Genomic DNA, 17,559 nt, shown 5'->3' with positions numbered 1-17,559 from the left:
GCATTTGATATTTTATATTGTTTTAATAAAATGAATAAAACAAATTTTTTTAATTCTGTACGAGGCGCGAAAAGCGCCTATCTGCATTAACTTAAGTACGAACCTGTAAGGCTATCATATGTTCTGTTACATTTGAAGATAGCCGAATGGTGGGGAAGAATTTTCTCGGCAGGGGGGAACAAAGTATAAAAACCGTGCACCACGCTCGCAGGTCATCACACGTAATCGGAATCTAGTGGAGAGTTACTAATCGAGTTTCTTTCCACGAGATCGTTACACGAGTGTTGCGCGAATTTACGTCAGAGCCGAGTCGAGTGAAAGCGGAGAAAGAGAAATCTGTTAGTGGTCCAGCAAGAAAAAGTTCGAGCTACAGCAAGCCAACAGCGTTGAAAATTCATTCAACCGGGGTTACGAATACTACGAAGATTCCCTCATTTAGTGAAGTGTGCAAGAAAGGTGCATTAAGGATTAAACCGCCAAACGAGCAAGCATCCGAGGGGACACTGACTACAGATATGACTTGTTGCCAGAAACTGCAATCTTACCACACACAGATCACAATGACCGACAGGTAAGCTATCGGAAAGAATATTCGACCCGACGGGATTTCTGTGTCTTTCACGCTGTACTTACTCCCGAATCGCGCACGCGAATAAGGAGTTGCGCGATAGACGGTTTTCTCGACGGCGATAAGGATATGCTTGGTCACGGCGCGCTGGCAAGACGATTTTGAAATTTTGATTTATCTGTCACAGAAATGACTAATCACAATCTCACATTGTGCAATCTTAGAATCACCTTGCCCTTGTAACATTACTTTGCACATTTCCGCATATCTGCGATATCGCAGAAATTGTTATCAAGATAATCTTACAAAAAAGATATTGCAACATTTCGTAACGAGGTCATTGTTATCTGGCACGATCTAAAAAATACTTAAAAATTTGGTATATCTTTATATTTTCATGGAAATCATTATTTGAGACGATTCAAAAATTACAAAAAAATATCTTGGCGTGCCGACGATAATTCCAAGCGTCGCTTTACGCTGTATTGCGCTACAACTTATATAACAACACTTTGCAAAGGTGATAATAAAGAATGATTTACAGTGGAAAATCGTCGTGGTGCGAAGAAAAGCGGTGCCGCCGAAGCACTATCGCCTGCGGTATGCTGCCGACTCTTCGAGAATTGGCTTCCAGAGGATGCAACACTCAAGGCAGCGTTTGTCTTGTACCTCTCAATGTCAAGATGGATGCAGCGAGCCACCTTCAGATGACACTGCTCGAGGCTTATTGCCGGGAGATCGGGATCAAGGTGTTAAGTGTGTCCGAGGAGGTGATACGAGATCATTTTTGCCCAGGAAGCACAGATATGTCATGCGTCCTGATTGCCAAGGAGGATTCATTATTTTTGGAGTTACCGGATTGAAACGGGAACGCTCATCCTTGAAAATTGAAATAAGGAAAAAAAATGGACTATGCGCAGTCCTTTATAAGTCGAAGCACTTTGCTAAGGATTATCTCTGTACTGAGGAGGTCTCTGCAACAAAGAGTGCAAGGAGGAATACTGATCTAGCAATGTATTTGGTGTATCTTATCAGCGAGGGTGTTGATAAGCAACATTATATGTTAAAATATATATTAAACGAGATATACCAGCCATCTCGATATTAGGTCTGTTTTTTTTAGCTCTTTGATTGCACTTCCTTTGATTTCGAATACTCTTTTTCTATTTTTCTCATTTCTCCTTTTTCTCTAATATATACTCACCTTTGAATGCAGGAAGTGTAATACAATGCGGCTGAAAAGAACGGATTTATTCTTGTTTCAACAAGCGAGTGATAGTTGGAATCACTTTGTTACTGAATAAGATATATTTATTGATGTATGTACTTTTTAATTATGTATACCATTTGTTGTGAAGAACAAACATAATCTTTATTATGTATACTTGGTAAAAATCGACAGCTGAACCATGTCGAAGAAAAATGTAAACTTGTACCATCGTTGATATGATGATTAAATGATATTTTGACGAGACACAAAGAGTTTTACTTTCCTTATTTCTTGTTTCCTCATTCCGATTTATTATATATTATAGTTCTCTATTTTGCGATCGATGTCGTACTCGTTTAATTCATAAGAACTTTCCTCGTAGCTTGCAAAATACCTAAGGAACTCTAATATCACTTCGATGGAGGAATTAAAAATCCTGAGCGTGACGTGAGTAGGTACACATACAAGGATAAAAAAAAAGTACACAGTAATACGCAGATGGATTGCATCTTGAATTATTTTGATATAAAATCCTGGGATTAAAATTATTTACCATAAAATATATTTTAAGATACACAATTTTATTCGATAAATAATCTCATTCTAAACATTTTTGCATTTTGCGCAATGAAAGTAACTAGATTGTTTCACCGTGAATTATTTTTTTTTAACAGACCTACCGCTGAAGTTACGTTTCATTTTTTCGGAAATTCTGACGATGGAGATAAAATTCGTGAATCTCTCAATCGACTCGTGCAACGTCGACGTCTTAGCGAGATTGCACTAGAATCGACGCATTTTACCTTCCAACAAAAGCCTGCACTTAGACTACAAGTACGTATAATGTAAATGTGTGATATCTGAAAATTAAGACAGAATTGTGTTTGCACACGTTAATTGAAGTTTGCTTTCTATTTTTATTCAATTTAAAAAAAATAGAGTTAATTATATGTCAATTGACAGTTTTTGAGAGTGTGATTTATTTTCGCATAATTGAGAAACGTTGCAAATTGTTCCTTTTTAGAGTCTACGAATTAATCAAATAAATGATAACGAGGTTCATTTGGGAGAGCATATCGTCTTGTCGTGTGCGGCTCAAGGAAGCTACAGTATAAATTTTATTTGGTACAAAGATGGCATGCTGGTGAACACGAGTAAAGCTACCAGGTAACAGAATAAACAATTATTCAAAATTTACATTACAATTTTGTAAAATAATATAGAAATTAAAATATATATACTTTATTTCTTTTTTAAGCTTGTTTAAGCAAGACTTAATATTTTTTTATCATTTTGCTGTTTTAGAGAAATTTGGATTAGCAATTTCCCGAACGATGGATCAGACATATACACATCGATATTGACAATCGAGAAGGCGACGCTGCTTGATGCCGGTCAATACATATGCCAGGTGGTGGATTGGGGTGTGCAGCAGTGCAAAGGGATCTACATCGAGATCAGAGATGAACCGGATGTGAAGGTAGTACCGATGAGCGCTTCTATAGAAAAGGTAAGCCATGATAGTAAGTTTGTTCGATGTGTAAAAAATTAATATTTTAAAAGATACATTAATATCATCATATGATTCACAGGGCAGCAACATACAATTGACATGTATGATTCCGAATATGCGTAACATCGGCATTGGTTTCGGTTGGACGAAAAATCGCGCCTTGCTTAAACTGGAACCTGGTCGAGCAGTTTGGGAAGACCTTTATCCGGCGGGTAGCATGTTAAAGATCACCAATGCTCAGGTAAAACCGTCATCTCATGCTAGAGTTTCTTAATCGATTAACTATCGAATTAACTGTGCTATGTAATACATAATCTTCGTTTTTTATTTCGTTGAAACGCAGCATTGGTGATAACATGTAGAGAATTTATCTCCACAGAAGTTTTTACTATCATATCTACTTAGTTTTATCTATTCCTCTGACCGTGAAACATTTTTTTTCTAATTTAGCTTGCTGATAAGATTAATAGACATTTGAAAACAGAATAATTAGTACACTTGATAGTGAACCGTTTAATTCAAAGCGGTTTGTTTATCACTCTAGAAATCCGCGATCTACACCTGCAATGTAGCGCATAAATCTATGTCCGTCCGAGTTGAAGTGATGAATCGAACGTTGATACCGATATGCGTCAACGGAATATCCTGGGATTTGCAATGGCCGGATACTGCTCCAGGATCGGAGGCACTGCTGGAGTGTCCGCGATATTTCGTGGGCCGACGAGTGTCCAGGCTCTGCTCGATGAAGGATGCTACCACGCCCGAATGGCAGATACCGGATTTTTCATCCTGCTTATACGAGCCATTGCTTTTACCGTACAATAATGTAAGTATTTCTTGTTTCTCATCAATCTGTTGATTACATTTACGAAGAGTCACGATGACTTGTTAGAGTTGAATGTGGATAGTAAAACACATTAAAACTTAAGATAGAATAAGATAGAAGAACAATAGAACGTCTTTAATAAATCATAAGTTAAAATTGATTTAACATACAAAAATTAAAAAACGCTAATATTTTTTTATTACTAATCATATTCCAATATTTATTATAATACATTATAAAAGTTTACAAGTAATTGACATCATTTAGTACAAAATATGTATAATATATATATAAAATAGTTTAAAATAGTATAAAATGACATAGAAAATTAGCAAAAAGTTTTTAATTTACGAATGCTAATTTATTACAATTGATTAAAAATATTTCAAATTTCTTACTAACGTTATAAAATAAATTTAATTTACAGTTTCGAAGCCTGACATTGGGTTATCAAAATTCCACAAGCTCGGATACGATCTTGGCCTTTTGGGAGATCTTAAACAAGCGTACATTGTCGCTGTATCCTGGCGAAGGCGATCGTATAATGAGCATGTTGGCGGAAATCGAACGGTATCAACACAGCATTGATCCACTGGATGCCTATGCTTCCGCAGAGCCTTTGACTCACATAATGAATCGAATACTGAGCGATGAATATTCGATATTGAGTCAAGAGGTAAGGTCAATCTAGAAATGAAAAGGTGATTTTGTAAAAAAGAGGTGTATTTACAAGCTTTGAATTATTCATTTTTAGAAACTATCGATATTACTTCAACTCACGCAGCGCAATTTAATCCACTGGTCTACACAATTGAAACATGTGTGTGAGCATCTGCCTTTATCATCCATGGTTGTGGATATTCAGCAATTGCAATCGCACAGCGGAGATAGTATTACACATTCTCTTCAGACACCATTGACCGATTATGTGTAATTATTTCTTATTCATTTTTATGTTATATTTCTATCTATTGTATATCTGTGTTGAAAATTTATATTCAAGTCAATTTTGACATTTTTATGTCATAAAATAATCTCTCAATTTTATTGCAGATATCCAGATTGGTACGAGGACAAAGTAGCAGTACGATTGTGGAAGAAAAAAGAGCGCAATGTAAAGTCTAATAGCACGTTTGCCGGAATCGTTATAGTGTACAAAAACATGTCGCGTTTTTTACCAACAGCTTACGTTAAGGAGCTCGAGTGAGTGAATTGATTTAGAAAAACGATGTAATTGTTCAAAGAAAGAGTGATCTTATCTATCTTTTTTAAGGATCGGAAAAACTTATTTAAATAGATTGAATTTAAATAAATAAAAAAAATTTGTTTTTTTTTAAATACAAAATGGATTTTCTCATATTGTAAAAATATATAAAAAGACATAAAACGGCAATTATCATTATAGCGATGGCACGGATTTGGAGTTTCGCATCAATTCTCGAGTGATCACTGTCGCGGTGCCCTCCTTTGGCACCGATAAGTACAATAAGATATGGGTTGATCTGCAAATCCGACATTTACAAAATCAGACGAGCTCTTGGAATATTTCCTGCGGCCTAATGGGTAACACTGGATCGTGGGATCTCAATAGCTGTATAGCGAATACAGTGTCCGGCGACGTGACAACGCATTGTCTGTGCCCTACTGCAGGCACCGTCGCTGTTTTCTTGACGACTCGTGCAGTAAAAGTAAGTGTAGCTTTTACTTAAGAAGTTCGCGTAATTTTATCACTTTTAAAATTCATATATGTCATTAAATGTCTATAATCGAAATTCTATAATCTTTTTTCCAAATTGTTTTAAATATTCATATTTTTCAAAAAATAAAGATGGTTTGTTACAAAGTTTTTTAACAGCTTTACTATTATTTATTACTAATATTCTTGAATATTGCAGGTAGTACTAGCGAAAACAGAGCAAACTACATTCATTATAATATTCGGATGCGGCAGTTGTCTTGTTCAGTGCTTGCTATCCGTTCTCATACTAGGCACCTTTTGGTGGAAGCACAGAAGCTGGCTGAACTTTTTAAAACTCCAATGCTGCGGTGCATTAATCGGCGCAATGGCTATTTTTATTTATGCCGTTTATAATAATCTCCCAGAGGTAATTATACTTTTGTTAAGTATGTGTTTATTTTAAATATAACGTTTTAGTTGAGACCAATTTTACGACCTATGGAATTGCATAATTTTTATGAATTATAAACTTGTAATATAAAAATAATTCTATCTCGATATAATTTCCTATTCAAAAATCTTACAAATTACAAACTTGAACTTTGTTCCACTTTGAACATTTTCTTTATTAACTCCTTTGTGTTTTAGTCATCTTATTCGCTCGTAGCGATCGGATTAGAAGCGTTTCTTCTCGTGGGCATGTCCGCACCCATCTCCGAGGCTCTAATAATATACGCCGAGCTCACGCAAATCCGACCGAGTCAGCATCTTCAGCCGACAGTCATCGCCGTGATAACCGGTACAATATATACCTAAGCGATTGGACGATTTCGAAATGTGCATAAAATGCCAAACGTCATTTATAATCATTTACGTCAGGTGTCCCGATTTTGGCTGTATTCGCGACCGAATTAACGCACAAGAGTATCGGATGGCGACACGAATCCTGGTGGCTCATATATGGCAGCGGCGTCTATAACATATTTGTTAGTTGCGCCACGATGATGACTTTAATATTCGTGCTTTTGTATATGGGCGTGCTCCACAAGGTTCACACATTAGTGGAGGACAACATTATGAAAAGAGAAGCTATAGAAATGAGGTATTTAAATGAGGACAAAATGCGCTTCACGCGATTTATAGTTTTTACAGATTTTTGCAAATTATACGATTCCCTTTATTGCAGAATACGAATACTGCACCGCGCGGCACTCGTTATATGCGGCATTGTCGCCATGGAGGCATCCTCTATTTTCTACATAAATTCATCATCCATAATTTTCCACTATGTATTCGCATCTTTATCTTTCGCCTTGGTAAGTTTCGCAATGACGATAAACTGCATCGCCAAGCAAACTTAGACACACGTGTTAAAATTATCCTCTAATATTGACGCAGGGCTTTGATATAATAATCGTATACATCGTTAACGGCGAGGTTGCAATTATCGGACCAATGTTACGAAGAATCAGGTGGAAACACAGTGCAGACGAGGAACACACGTCAGAACCAATTAAAGGTATCCTGAATTTAACCCTGCTTGAGACATTATGCTAATCGGGTTAGCTGTTATTCTGATAAGGGGGTAAAAGAGCAACGTTGTTATTACAATGCTCTTAATATTCATATTATGTCCGTCAGTTTGCTCGAAAGGTGATGCAGAGGTGGAGAACGATTCGGCGACTCCCCCGGCGTCGTCGTCGATCGCCGGCGAGCCGTACCGAGAGGTGCGAGGTGTCGCCGCGGGTAGCATAGACATGCGCGATTTTGTGTCCGAGTCATCCACCTATGTCAAGTCTTCCGTCCCCGCGACTAGCAGATTCCTACCGGAGATCCGAATCGATCATTCGGACGATATTAATCTCGAGAATTACAGCACGAGTCCGCGCAAGTATCAGGAACAGCCGTTGTTTGTCGACCCGACATTTTCCGGACGCGGCTCCCGCAATGACGCGGTGACCTACAGCGTCAATGACTGCTGCAGCTTTCGCAGTGACGCGACCAAGTATCGCAGCGACGGTAAGATCTTCGCGCCGGCCGCGAGCGTGTCCGCCGAGTCTTCGGCCAAGGTTCTCTGCAGCGCCGACGTGGAATCGCGTCTGGGCGCCATGCCGGACGTCACGTTGGCCGTGAAGAGCGACGTCGAGCTGTCGTCGCGGGCGAACACGGAGCTGAAGAGCCGGGAGCATGTAGTGATGCCGGACATCGCCAACACGAGCGAGCGCAAGCAGCCCGACGGCGAGGAGAAGACGCCGGAGATCGTCGTGACTGGTGGTTGCGACAGCGCGACCAGCGGTATGCTGGACCGCATCTCTCACGATCTTGATTACCTGCTCAATCGCACGCACGCGAAAGACGGGGCTTAAGATCCGCTGATACTGTGAGAGAACGTACGATAGGTGAAGAAGTGTAGGTTGTTAAATTTGTACAAAACACATTTCATCACATCAAATTTTGCCACATGGATAAGTAAATCACAATTGTCACATGTAAAGTAGTGGATTCATTTAGAATAATATTCGTTGATATTACGTTTCGTGCTGTGTAGCACAAGGGACTCGATGCCCATAACGTATAATGTGATACAATCATACTTGAAAGCTGGAAATCAAGATTTAAAATAGATGTAATATCTTCTCATTTCTCACACTTTCGCCATATGCGCACACATAATCGCCAGACTGATCGTAATGCGATTGCTGATATCTAATCAGCAATAATGATATTGAAAAAAAAAATGCGAAAAATTATTTACTTTAAGTATCTCAAATTTTTCACATTCCATTGTAGAACATTTATACTTACGTCCGTTGTATGTCGTAAAAAAAGACTTATCGTCCCTCCAATAAACGAGTATAATGATGAAAAGTAAAGTGTACTACATAAGACTTCGATTTATGTACGATAGAAAGTTTTTCGAAAGGCAAGGTGATCCAAATGATGATATTTTCGAGTTAAAGTATTTATTTATCACTGTCATCGTACAGCCCTTTCATAATATCCACGAGTCAGTCGTCGCGCTTTTCGTCGTTTATAATTTGTATTATAAAGCTATACACATTCAATTTAGTTTGATAATCTACTTACATACTTAAGATCGAAGTTTATGTTGTTGTAGGTAGTAGTTACCTCTAGTAGGGTTAGTCGTTTACTTAATGAGAAATGCTTCACTGAAATTGATTCGACCGAGGTATGAAATTGGAGCGGTATTTCTTGGCCAAGCACGTGTTATAAATGCAAAAGACGTAATAAGATCTGTGTTAGTCTGTTAGCACTCGAATATACCTATATGACTAGTTTTCTGTGTCAACAGATTTTTCTTAAAAATATAAAGTATTTACAAGGATTTCAGCTAATTTTATCGAAATTTAATAACCTTGGTTTAATCACATCAATAATACCCAAGTATAGAGCAGGGCCGTGGCTTTTATACGATTATTAATTTGTTGAGCCAATATTACATTTTTTTCCTAATTAAAAAACAAAAAAAGTATGACAATTAGACAAGCATGCTACTTTCTTTCCGCGAATACTTATATTCGCTCATGTTTAGACAGACTTTATAAGACACTGAGTATTTTGACGAAAAACAAGAAGAGTGATGAGAGATGATTCGAAAAATTCGCCTGAAAGGAGCTTTAGATCTATACAATATTTCTTTTAATATTAATCAATTTTATAATAGGTATACAGTGAAAAGATAGTTTTGTACGTATGATTAAATTGATTCTTGTCAATTTGTACGCACAAAATAAATTTTATGGTAAACATCGTCATTCCTGCAGAGCGGAATATACACTTTTGGCGGATTAATTTTTCACCTCTTGTAATTCTAAAAGACATTACGAGAAAGACAATACATAATAAACTCTCATAATTGTATCCCGTTGGATCACGACAGGTAAGTATCAAATCGTATATAGTTTCGTGTAAATATGAATTGATATTCAGCAGACCTCTAACTATTCTCTTAATTATACAATCACAAATATTTGGTCTTTTTACAGTAAATTTATACGTTCTTTGTTAATTCATCGCATACCTGTATATAACGGTATAACAGGTAACAATCTGCGCAACATAAAATCTCTAAAATATAAAAAAGGCCAACGAAATTTTACAACAGATTTCTTACTTTGATCGCCTAGACATGAAAGTAATGAAACGCTAAGCAGGTCTTAATTTCCAGTCGTATCTACCTTAAAGGTGTAGCCACGGCACCCTCCCACCTTTACTTCCATTCCTCTCCCCTTTTCTGTTTACTTAAATATAAAAATACATAGCCAGTCTATACATAAAGCGTGCAAAGTGGCACAGTGAACTGAGTTGTCAGACGTCCTGGATGGTTAACTACCGCTCTCGCTGATTGTCGGCGGTTCTGCATCATCGTGAAGTTTACTCGTTTTGTTACTTGACACGGGTATACCTGAGGTTTTTGGCAGCAGGTTAGTTGCACTATCACTATTGGATGTTGTGGCGTTGCACATGGAATTGTCAAAGTGTTGCAGACATGGAAATTCCGAACCAGGCAGCAATAAAGTAGTTTGAGTAGGAAGATTGGTTAACGATACCATTCCCGGCGTTACCATTTGCTTGTTGAAGTATCTCCTCAATGCTTCTTCAATTAAATTGGCTATTTTATCACGATCGTTCTGCAACAATTGTAAGCATCTTGCAAAGTCTCCCACGGAGAAAAGAAAAACACGTCGGCAATATGTACGCGAAGCAACAAAACTCACTTCATTAATAAACCCAAAATGTACAAGTTCTTGCGCAAGAAGCATCGAAGTATCCGTTTGGCTCACAGGACATGTCAATTGTCTATTCATCTTGTCGTCCATTCGTAACAATATTGTCATCTGCAAAACATACTGATTTATATTGATAATATATAGATTTGACACAGTAACAGTTTGTAAGCTGTCTCACTCTGAAATACTCTATGTGCACACTCACAAGTAATTCATTACTATCTTCCCTAGGCTTAACATTACACATCATATTAACTACTCTTCGAGACTCCACGTCCACGGGCTCGGGTGTAACCGATTTAACCGATTCTGTCACTTCGGGCGATATTGCCCTCGGTCGGACAGGCGGCGGCAATTTCGCCATAAATGCAGTCAATGGATATATTCCGTACCTGGTAACATAAAGTGGCTCTGGTTACCAAATTGTCCGAAATAAGAAACAAAATCCAGGCCCATGTATCCCATGCTTGAGCTACTCACTTTACATCTTCAACAAATTTTTCTAACTTTTCCGTAACGGGAATATCACTTAATCGAATTTGTTGCGGCGGCAGCCCTTGATACTTTATTTCGGCAACTACGGTATCTGGTCCATATAGCCTTTGTAACACTTCATCTGTGATCGTTTCCGAAATGTTAGCTGTGAAAGTTAAATTACACGTTATGTTTTATAATCGTTAGTCACTTTTTCATATTGTTTTTATCGATCGCCTCTCATTTTCGAGTAATGCAAAACAAATCATCGTAGTGAAGTATTTGTAATGCAAAGTTGATCTGCGACTTACTAGCTGAATTGACCAAGGCGTGCGCTGCGAGTAACTTGAGAGAATGTACTTCAAATAGAACGGGATGAAATAGCAACTCTCTCGCACTCGGTCTACTAAGTGGGTCCACCTCAAGACATTTACGAATAAAGTCTTTTTGTTGAACATCGTCTAAAGATTCTATTGTCTTCCGGATGTTCTCTTCGGTAACAGTTGTACCCGTATCACCATTTCCCTGAATTTCCAGCGCAGCCATCTCCAGAGCACACATTCCAAATGAATAAATATCAATGGCTGGTGTGACGGAATCTTGACAGAGAAAATAAACAGCTTAAACATAACAATAAAAATATGATTCATGCGTTCGGCGCACAAGTAACGCACTTACTTCCATATTCTGGGGCCACGAAATGCATATTCTTCATGTTCGTTCTACAAGTCTTGATGTGATGATGAATTGCATCCGGAGCTACTGTAATTAAAAATAAAATTGTCATTTTGACAAACCGCTTCCTTCCAAGCAAAGCCGTCAACATAAAAATGGCATATTAATATGAATATATTCAACCGTATGTTAGAAAACTTTGATAGGACAGCCAACAGACAGAATTCTGTGGGTGCGACACACAAGTAAAGTACACGAGTAGTTAATTAACACGTTTGGAATACACGTTCTGTGTGTCTGCTGTCTATTACATCAAGATGAATGGATAAACCTCTAGAAAAATTGTGTTTTGGCTGAAAATTTATCCTAAGAGTAACTTGAGCCCTCATACAATTAATAATTTTCGCATATACAAATATGAAAATATCTCTGAAGAGGAAAACGTGTTTTCTGAAAAGTACAGATGTACGAATAAAACATAAATTATTATTTCGTTCAAACAAATAACTTCACATATTTTTTTGTGTTACAATTACAGTTTTTATATGAAGAGCCACTTTCGTAAAGTTTGCATGAATGTCGGGAACCCTTTGAGAAAACCATTGAGGAACCCTTTAGTAATTATAGTGTAAACAAAATATATATATATAAAGGTACAATGAAAATGCATGTGCCAGATGATTGTGAGGAGAACAAAGAGACACAACAGCACTTTGTCCTTCTTAGTTAAATACAATTAATAACCAGAAGGATAAATAGTGCAACATAGTAGCACTAAAAAAAATAAAAATAAATTTTAATTATTTGTACATTTAAATAGAACTACTTATAATTAGTATTGAAGTTGTTTACCTCTCGATGCTTAATTTACTTAGCTGGCAATAGCTGATGACAATCTGCCAAATGATTTTTTGCTTGAAATTCACCACCTTTGACAATTACACCAATTGTGGGGCACCGACGTCGGATTTATCCTCTGGATGGACGAAAGTACGATTTGTACTTCCTCTTTCGTCAAAGGCTTTGCTGTGTTTTTTTCATTATCTAGATTAGCCTATTTGCTACAATTAAAAATGAGGACTCAAGTTACTCCTAATATGAAAAGGCAGTTTAAACACAATTTTTCTAATGGACTCATGTTACTAACATTATATAGAATGACAAGAAAATGTGTTATAATCTAGATAGAGTAATAATATGTACAAACACTAAACACATTTAAATTAAGTATAGTTTGATAAAACCACATTCATTCCCGTGTAGTCACAATCAATATTCAATTCTCAACATTCATGATTTATACAGTCGCATTATATATATATATTAGAGATAAGATATATATATTAGAGGATGCTATTTACGCTAAAAAAAAAAAGATTTAACTATTTACAAATGATTAGTAAATATCACGTTTGATGCATCCCTGTTAAATATGCATTAACCAAGCATTGTTTTATAATACTTGTTGAAGTCTGATATAATACACTGCCTTACAATTATAATTATTCATAGTAAAGAATTCTTTGTGAGATTATAACTGAGATATACACATATATTTGTTTCTGTATGCAAGTAAATATTTTCATGAATTTGTATGCCAAAACATCGCTTCAGAAAAGCGTGTCTATTTTGACACACAATAATAGTATATTACTGTCATATAGTATGTATCTATTTCTGTTATATCTTATTTACTTTAGCTAGAATGAACAAATAAAAAGCACATAATACAATCTCTGAAATACCTACTTCACCTATACTTGTCACATAAAGGATATTTAAAAGATTGATTCCGAGCTTATAAAGCAAATAGTATTCACTAAGCTAAGCAAAAAATATCAAGATAAATCATTTTCTGTTTAGTTTAGTGAGCATTACATATTCCTTAAGTCTTAAATTCTCTTTTTCCTTAACAAAATACACAGAAAATGCTAGTAAAAATGTAGTTGCTATTTTCATTGCGTTTCTCAGACAAAAGATTGCTTGTGATATAACATATTTGCCTTTCTTCCGTGAGAAATTATGGCGAAACAAAAATATAAGCTGACAACCCTGTGAATGAAAAGATAGAGATACCTCACATATACAATAATCTCATCTTGTTATATAGTAGTTACTTTCGTTTAGAAAATAACGTTTTTGTCGTACGACAGTTTTTATTTGCCCCAGGTACAAATTCAGATATAATGCACAGACATACTATCTGATTTTGTCTAGATATCTTGGTATGCATTATGTATATATATATATAATGCATACCTCGGTATGCATATTTTAATATATGTATATAAATTTGATATAGCAGAAAAAAACTCATTCGCTACTTTTCTCTTACATGAGAGTACTTACCTGAACCAATTTTTACAAGTCCATTATGTTGAATAAATATAGTGTCACAAGTAAGATTTCCATGTATAATGGGAGGTGAACAGGAATGCAAATAACTGAAACATTTCAAATGCGATATACGTAAGTTGAGAATAAGTTGTGCAATTTGTGTTACACATTGTTTATACTACCTGAGCGCAGAAAGTATTTGCGTACACCACCGTTTCCATGCTTGTAGAGGCAACTTTTTTACATTACGTTTTGTTCGTTTTAGGAACTGTTTCAGGGATCCAGATGACATGTATTCTGTTATAAATATAACCTTGGGAAATAACATAAAAGTGAAAGTTAATAATGCGCCAACTTCATTTATGCAGATACAAGAAGAGCCACATAGTTTATGAACTTACTCGGGGCTTGTCATTGTGAGTGTCTGTCCAATACCTATGAAATTTAACAATGTTAGGGTGCTCCAATTGCGTGAGGTTCTCAAAAACGAGCTGTATCTTTTCTTCCTGGGCTTTAAAATTTTTTCTTTCCGAGAATTGCACCTCATTCCATACCACTTCGACACCCTCTTCTGTATCCATTGCCAAGTAGGCACAGTCAATACCTGGAACATCTCTATGTTCCACCTGCGAATATAAAAAGAAAGTATTAGTGTGTCTGATTGGTGATTTACGACGTTACTTTACGTCGCTAAGAAAATTTATCTTAACGATAAAAAAGTGAAACCGGACTGTAAAATTGATTTATTACAAAAGCTCATAAATATATGGTACAGTACTGTACAAAAATTAATTAAGCAGATAGGTAGGTAGGTAGGTAGTAGGTAGGCAAGTAGGTAGCAGGTAGTAGCTTTCTCTGGAGCCAACCTTAGATTTACGAGCACTGCTCAGGTACATTGTTATTTCGGATATTTATGTAGGTATCTGACCTAGACGTTGTAAATGCGTATTGTAGGCTGAACTGGGTAGGTTCATTCAATAGAAGGTACGGATCTATATATAGTAAATGGATTGTGTTACTGTAATCGTCCATTTTAAACGTACTTAAAGTGGCGTTGAAACGATTTCAACGCCTATTTACTATTACATGAATGTGACCTTGCTAGGAATTCGGGGAGGGGAGATGATTCAGAAGAGGGTTTGTGCTGCAGATATCAGAGACAATAATGTCGAACTTGTTCATAATAGCATGTAATGTATGCAAATTGTTATTGTGTTCGTTCAAATTATTGTAACGTACTCTGCGAAGTAGCTTGAAGAAAAAAAAATTAATTAACGCAAATAACATGAAACAAAGAAATTATTCTTTTTCCTCTGTTTCGCAGTATATACATACTTCCATTTCCGTAACTTCGTTTTCAGTTCCTCTTGTCGATCCAAAGTTAGTACCTTCAGCTAATGTGGATTTGGAACCTACATATACCTGAAACAGACACGTGTTTAATGATTAATGCAAAATATATACACATATAAGTGTATACATTGATCTCTATTTTGTGAAAAGTATATAATTATAATTTATTTTACAAAATATAAACCACATGATAACTCAAAAGCTTAATAATAATCCAAGTGTGAAATTTACCCATTGTAAAACTACTCGATGCATGAAATTAATTTTTATTAATACCATATGTAAAACAGTAAAAATGATTTTATTTCTTCTATATAGAAAAGCACAGGAAATTGCTAAATATCAAATTTCATTAATTTATACATTCGATAACAGAACGTCAGCAATCTATTTTTAGGATAAAATATGAATGGACTTAATATTGGTAAGTTGTTTGTGCCAAAAGTTCAGAATGAGTTAAAATACAGATGAAGCATGTTGAATAATAAGGGAAACAATAATCCAAAGGAGATATTTCTGCCATGCGAAAGGAAATCTCAATAATTCAGAAGCTTTTTATAACAGAACCATCTGTGTACATATGTCCACCTGTATAAATGCAACTTGAAATAAGTTATCCTAATAATTATTATAACACAATGTTGGCATAAAATATCTGTGAACAAAATTAAGACATGCAGAAATACATACATAAGATATTAGTATACAAGTACAAGTAAGTCGAATTCAATTTCTGAATTTCAGCATAATTATAAACTGCATAATAATTAAAATTTGTTTAATTGTGTTCGAGTACATTATGAAAATATTGATTTTTAATTATTTTTAAGACATATGTTTATTATAGCCCTGTTCATAAGTTATATACGTATAAATATATATTGAAGAGCATTAACAGAAGTGTTTCACATGTAATAATTCGATTGTATGATTCCAGTGGCTGCAGAAACCTAAGAATGCAGAACAACAGAATGCTCTTACAGTGCTCAGTCAAACAAATAGTTAAAATCAATACAGAGTCTATTTAGCACAAATCAATTTTATGATTTGCATTCCACGAAGATATCGTACCTACTAAACATCATATTATCATGATGGTTCTTAATTCAATTGTTACAACGAGTAAAACTAAATGACACGTAAAATTCAAGAGGCATCGAAAAGACGCTTGAAAGCATAGAAGAGATTTTTATCATATCTTTCATCTTTATTATATCAGTCAGACCTTAGTAAACCACGGAGACTTCAGATACAAACTAATTTAACATACAAAGGAGCTCTACGTCAGCAGAAATTCTAAAGGTAGGAATAAAGATAAATAGAATGGAATAAAACCACGATGCTTTGAACAAACATATACCTCTTCCCGACGTTTAAGCCACCGCCCGCAGGGGCTCTCTTCCAGGATCTCGCTTTCATCCTCAGAATCTTCACCACTTTCCCGCGGTGACTTGTGCTCTGGGTCCGTGCTGGAGCGGCTCCCGGGCATCACACACGCTTACGTTAGAAAGGCAGCAGCGAACAGCAGGCCAAACTCATCGGTGACGACGGCGTTTGATGCTCTTTCAGTCCCGCATCGGGCTCTCGCTACGACAACGTACCGGCAACGTACTGACTCGTGGTGAGCGTGCACGCGGATAAACGGCTGCGGCAACAGCGTCGGCGTCGTCGGTGTCGATCACGGCAGCGGCGGCAACGGCGACGGCAGCAATAACAACAACAACAATAACAACGTCACGTACGGTGCACTGCGCGTTACTCGTGCGTAACAACGCGTAGGCAGATATTACGCGCCCTGATCGCACTGCATTCACAAGTGACACATGCAGGTGCACACAGCGCGCCCGCTCGTCACCAACTGGCTGAGACCCGGAGCGGCGATATTTCTGATCTTACGCGACGTACGCGCGCTACTCGATGCTACTCGGCTTCGCTCAGGGACACACCGTGGTGCTGGACATCGCGCTAGCCGCTCCCGTATCGCACTGTCAAAATAAAACCTCCCTATTGCGAGCAAAACTTCCTCGAAGTGACACACACTCTGGCACTCATTTTTGCTGTGCCTTGGGTCATGTTCGCCCACCCGATTAGCCAGTGGCAATACACCTTTTAGTCGCGACTGCGACGCTACCTGTTGGCCAACTGACCGTGACAACGCCTCCTTCGATGAGATA

General features: G+C 36.8%; 3 protein-coding genes across 7 annotated transcripts in view; 2 read left to right on the top strand and 1 right to left on the bottom strand.

The window, feature by feature from the left end:
* LOC105675158 (uncharacterized) overlaps positions 1-9,141 on the top strand; it is a 21,536-nt gene extending 12,395 nt beyond the window's left edge. For both annotated transcript variants that reach the window (XM_067354854.1, XM_067354853.1), the window contains 16 exons: positions 2,161-2,225; positions 2,453-2,612; positions 2,803-2,945; positions 3,084-3,288; positions 3,371-3,532; positions 3,836-4,117; positions 4,545-4,793; positions 4,872-5,047; positions 5,171-5,320; positions 5,523-5,805; positions 6,013-6,222; positions 6,444-6,594; positions 6,675-6,897; positions 6,982-7,111; positions 7,194-7,314; positions 7,437-9,141. In XM_067354854.1, the coding sequence (XP_067210955.1) occupies positions 2,161-2,225; positions 2,453-2,612; positions 2,803-2,945; positions 3,084-3,288; positions 3,371-3,532; positions 3,836-4,117; positions 4,545-4,793; positions 4,872-5,047; positions 5,171-5,320; positions 5,523-5,805; positions 6,013-6,222; positions 6,444-6,594; positions 6,675-6,897; positions 6,982-7,111; positions 7,194-7,314; positions 7,437-8,161 (3,435 nt within the window). In that variant the 3' untranslated portion in view covers positions 8,162-9,141. The remainder of the gene's footprint in view (positions 1-2,160; positions 2,226-2,452; positions 2,613-2,802; positions 2,946-3,083; positions 3,289-3,370; positions 3,533-3,835; positions 4,118-4,544; positions 4,794-4,871; positions 5,048-5,170; positions 5,321-5,522; positions 5,806-6,012; positions 6,223-6,443; positions 6,595-6,674; positions 6,898-6,981; positions 7,112-7,193; positions 7,315-7,436) is intronic.
* LOC105675162 (uncharacterized) lies at positions 221-2,048 on the top strand. Its single transcript, XM_012372094.2, has 2 exons — positions 221-571; positions 1,113-2,048. The coding sequence occupies exons 1-2, from the start codon at positions 516-518 to the stop codon at positions 1,429-1,431; spliced, it is 375 nt and encodes a 124-aa protein (XP_012227517.1). The 5' UTR covers positions 221-515; the 3' UTR covers positions 1,432-2,048.
* On the bottom strand, positions 8,742-17,559 carry Madm (MLF1-adaptor molecule). Of its 4 annotated transcripts, none has more exons than XM_012372079.2 (11): positions 16,746-17,559; positions 15,368-15,454; positions 14,434-14,658; positions 14,215-14,345; positions 14,045-14,139; positions 11,699-11,782; positions 11,332-11,640; positions 11,027-11,186; positions 10,752-10,938; positions 10,535-10,666; positions 8,742-10,447 (listed from the first exon to the last, which is right to left on the bottom strand). In XM_012372079.2, the coding sequence occupies exons 1-11, from the start codon at positions 16,872-16,874 to the stop codon at positions 10,142-10,144; spliced, it is 1,845 nt and encodes a 614-aa protein (XP_012227502.1). In that variant the 5' UTR covers positions 16,875-17,559; the 3' UTR covers positions 8,742-10,141. The 4 variants fall into 4 exon arrangements, with proteins under 4 accessions (XP_012227502.1, XP_012227506.1, XP_012227505.1 ...); XM_012372083.2 differs by having other exon boundaries at positions 11,332-11,619; positions 16,746-17,554; XM_012372082.2 differs by having other exon boundaries at positions 10,535-10,654; positions 16,746-17,551.

The sequence above is a fragment of the Linepithema humile genome, chromosome 5 (assembly GCF_040581485.1).
Source record: "Linepithema humile isolate Giens D197 chromosome 5, Lhum_UNIL_v1.0, whole genome shotgun sequence".
NCBI classification, from domain to species: domain Eukaryota; kingdom Metazoa; phylum Arthropoda; class Insecta; order Hymenoptera; family Formicidae; genus Linepithema; species Linepithema humile.
The sequence above is the reverse complement of the archived record's forward strand: the minus strand, read 5'-3'. Positions and strand labels throughout refer to the sequence as shown.

What these genes read in the sequence shown, in the direction of transcription:
- LOC105675162 (XM_012372094.2), top strand. Translation starts at nt 516, where the DNA reads ATGACTTGTTGCCAGAAACTGCAATCTTACCACACACAGATCACAATG. An exon ending in CAGATCACAATGACCGACAG is followed by an intron (nt 572 to 1,112) that starts GTAAGCTATCGG and finishes AATGATTTACAG; the next exon opens with TGGAAAATCGTCGTGGTGCG.
- Madm (XM_012372079.2), bottom strand. Translation starts at nt 16,874, where the DNA reads ATGCCCGGGAGCCGCTCCAGCACGGACCCAGAGCACAAGTCACCGCGG. An exon ending in AAGATAGTAATGAATTACTT is followed by an intron (nt 10,667 to 10,751) that starts GTGAGTGTGCAC and finishes AATATAAATCAG; the next exon opens with TATGTTTTGCAGATGACAAT. An exon ending in ATTTTGGGTTTATTAATGAA is followed by an intron (nt 10,448 to 10,534) that starts GTGAGTTTTGTT and finishes CAATTGTTGCAG; the next exon opens with AACGATCGTGATAAAATAGC.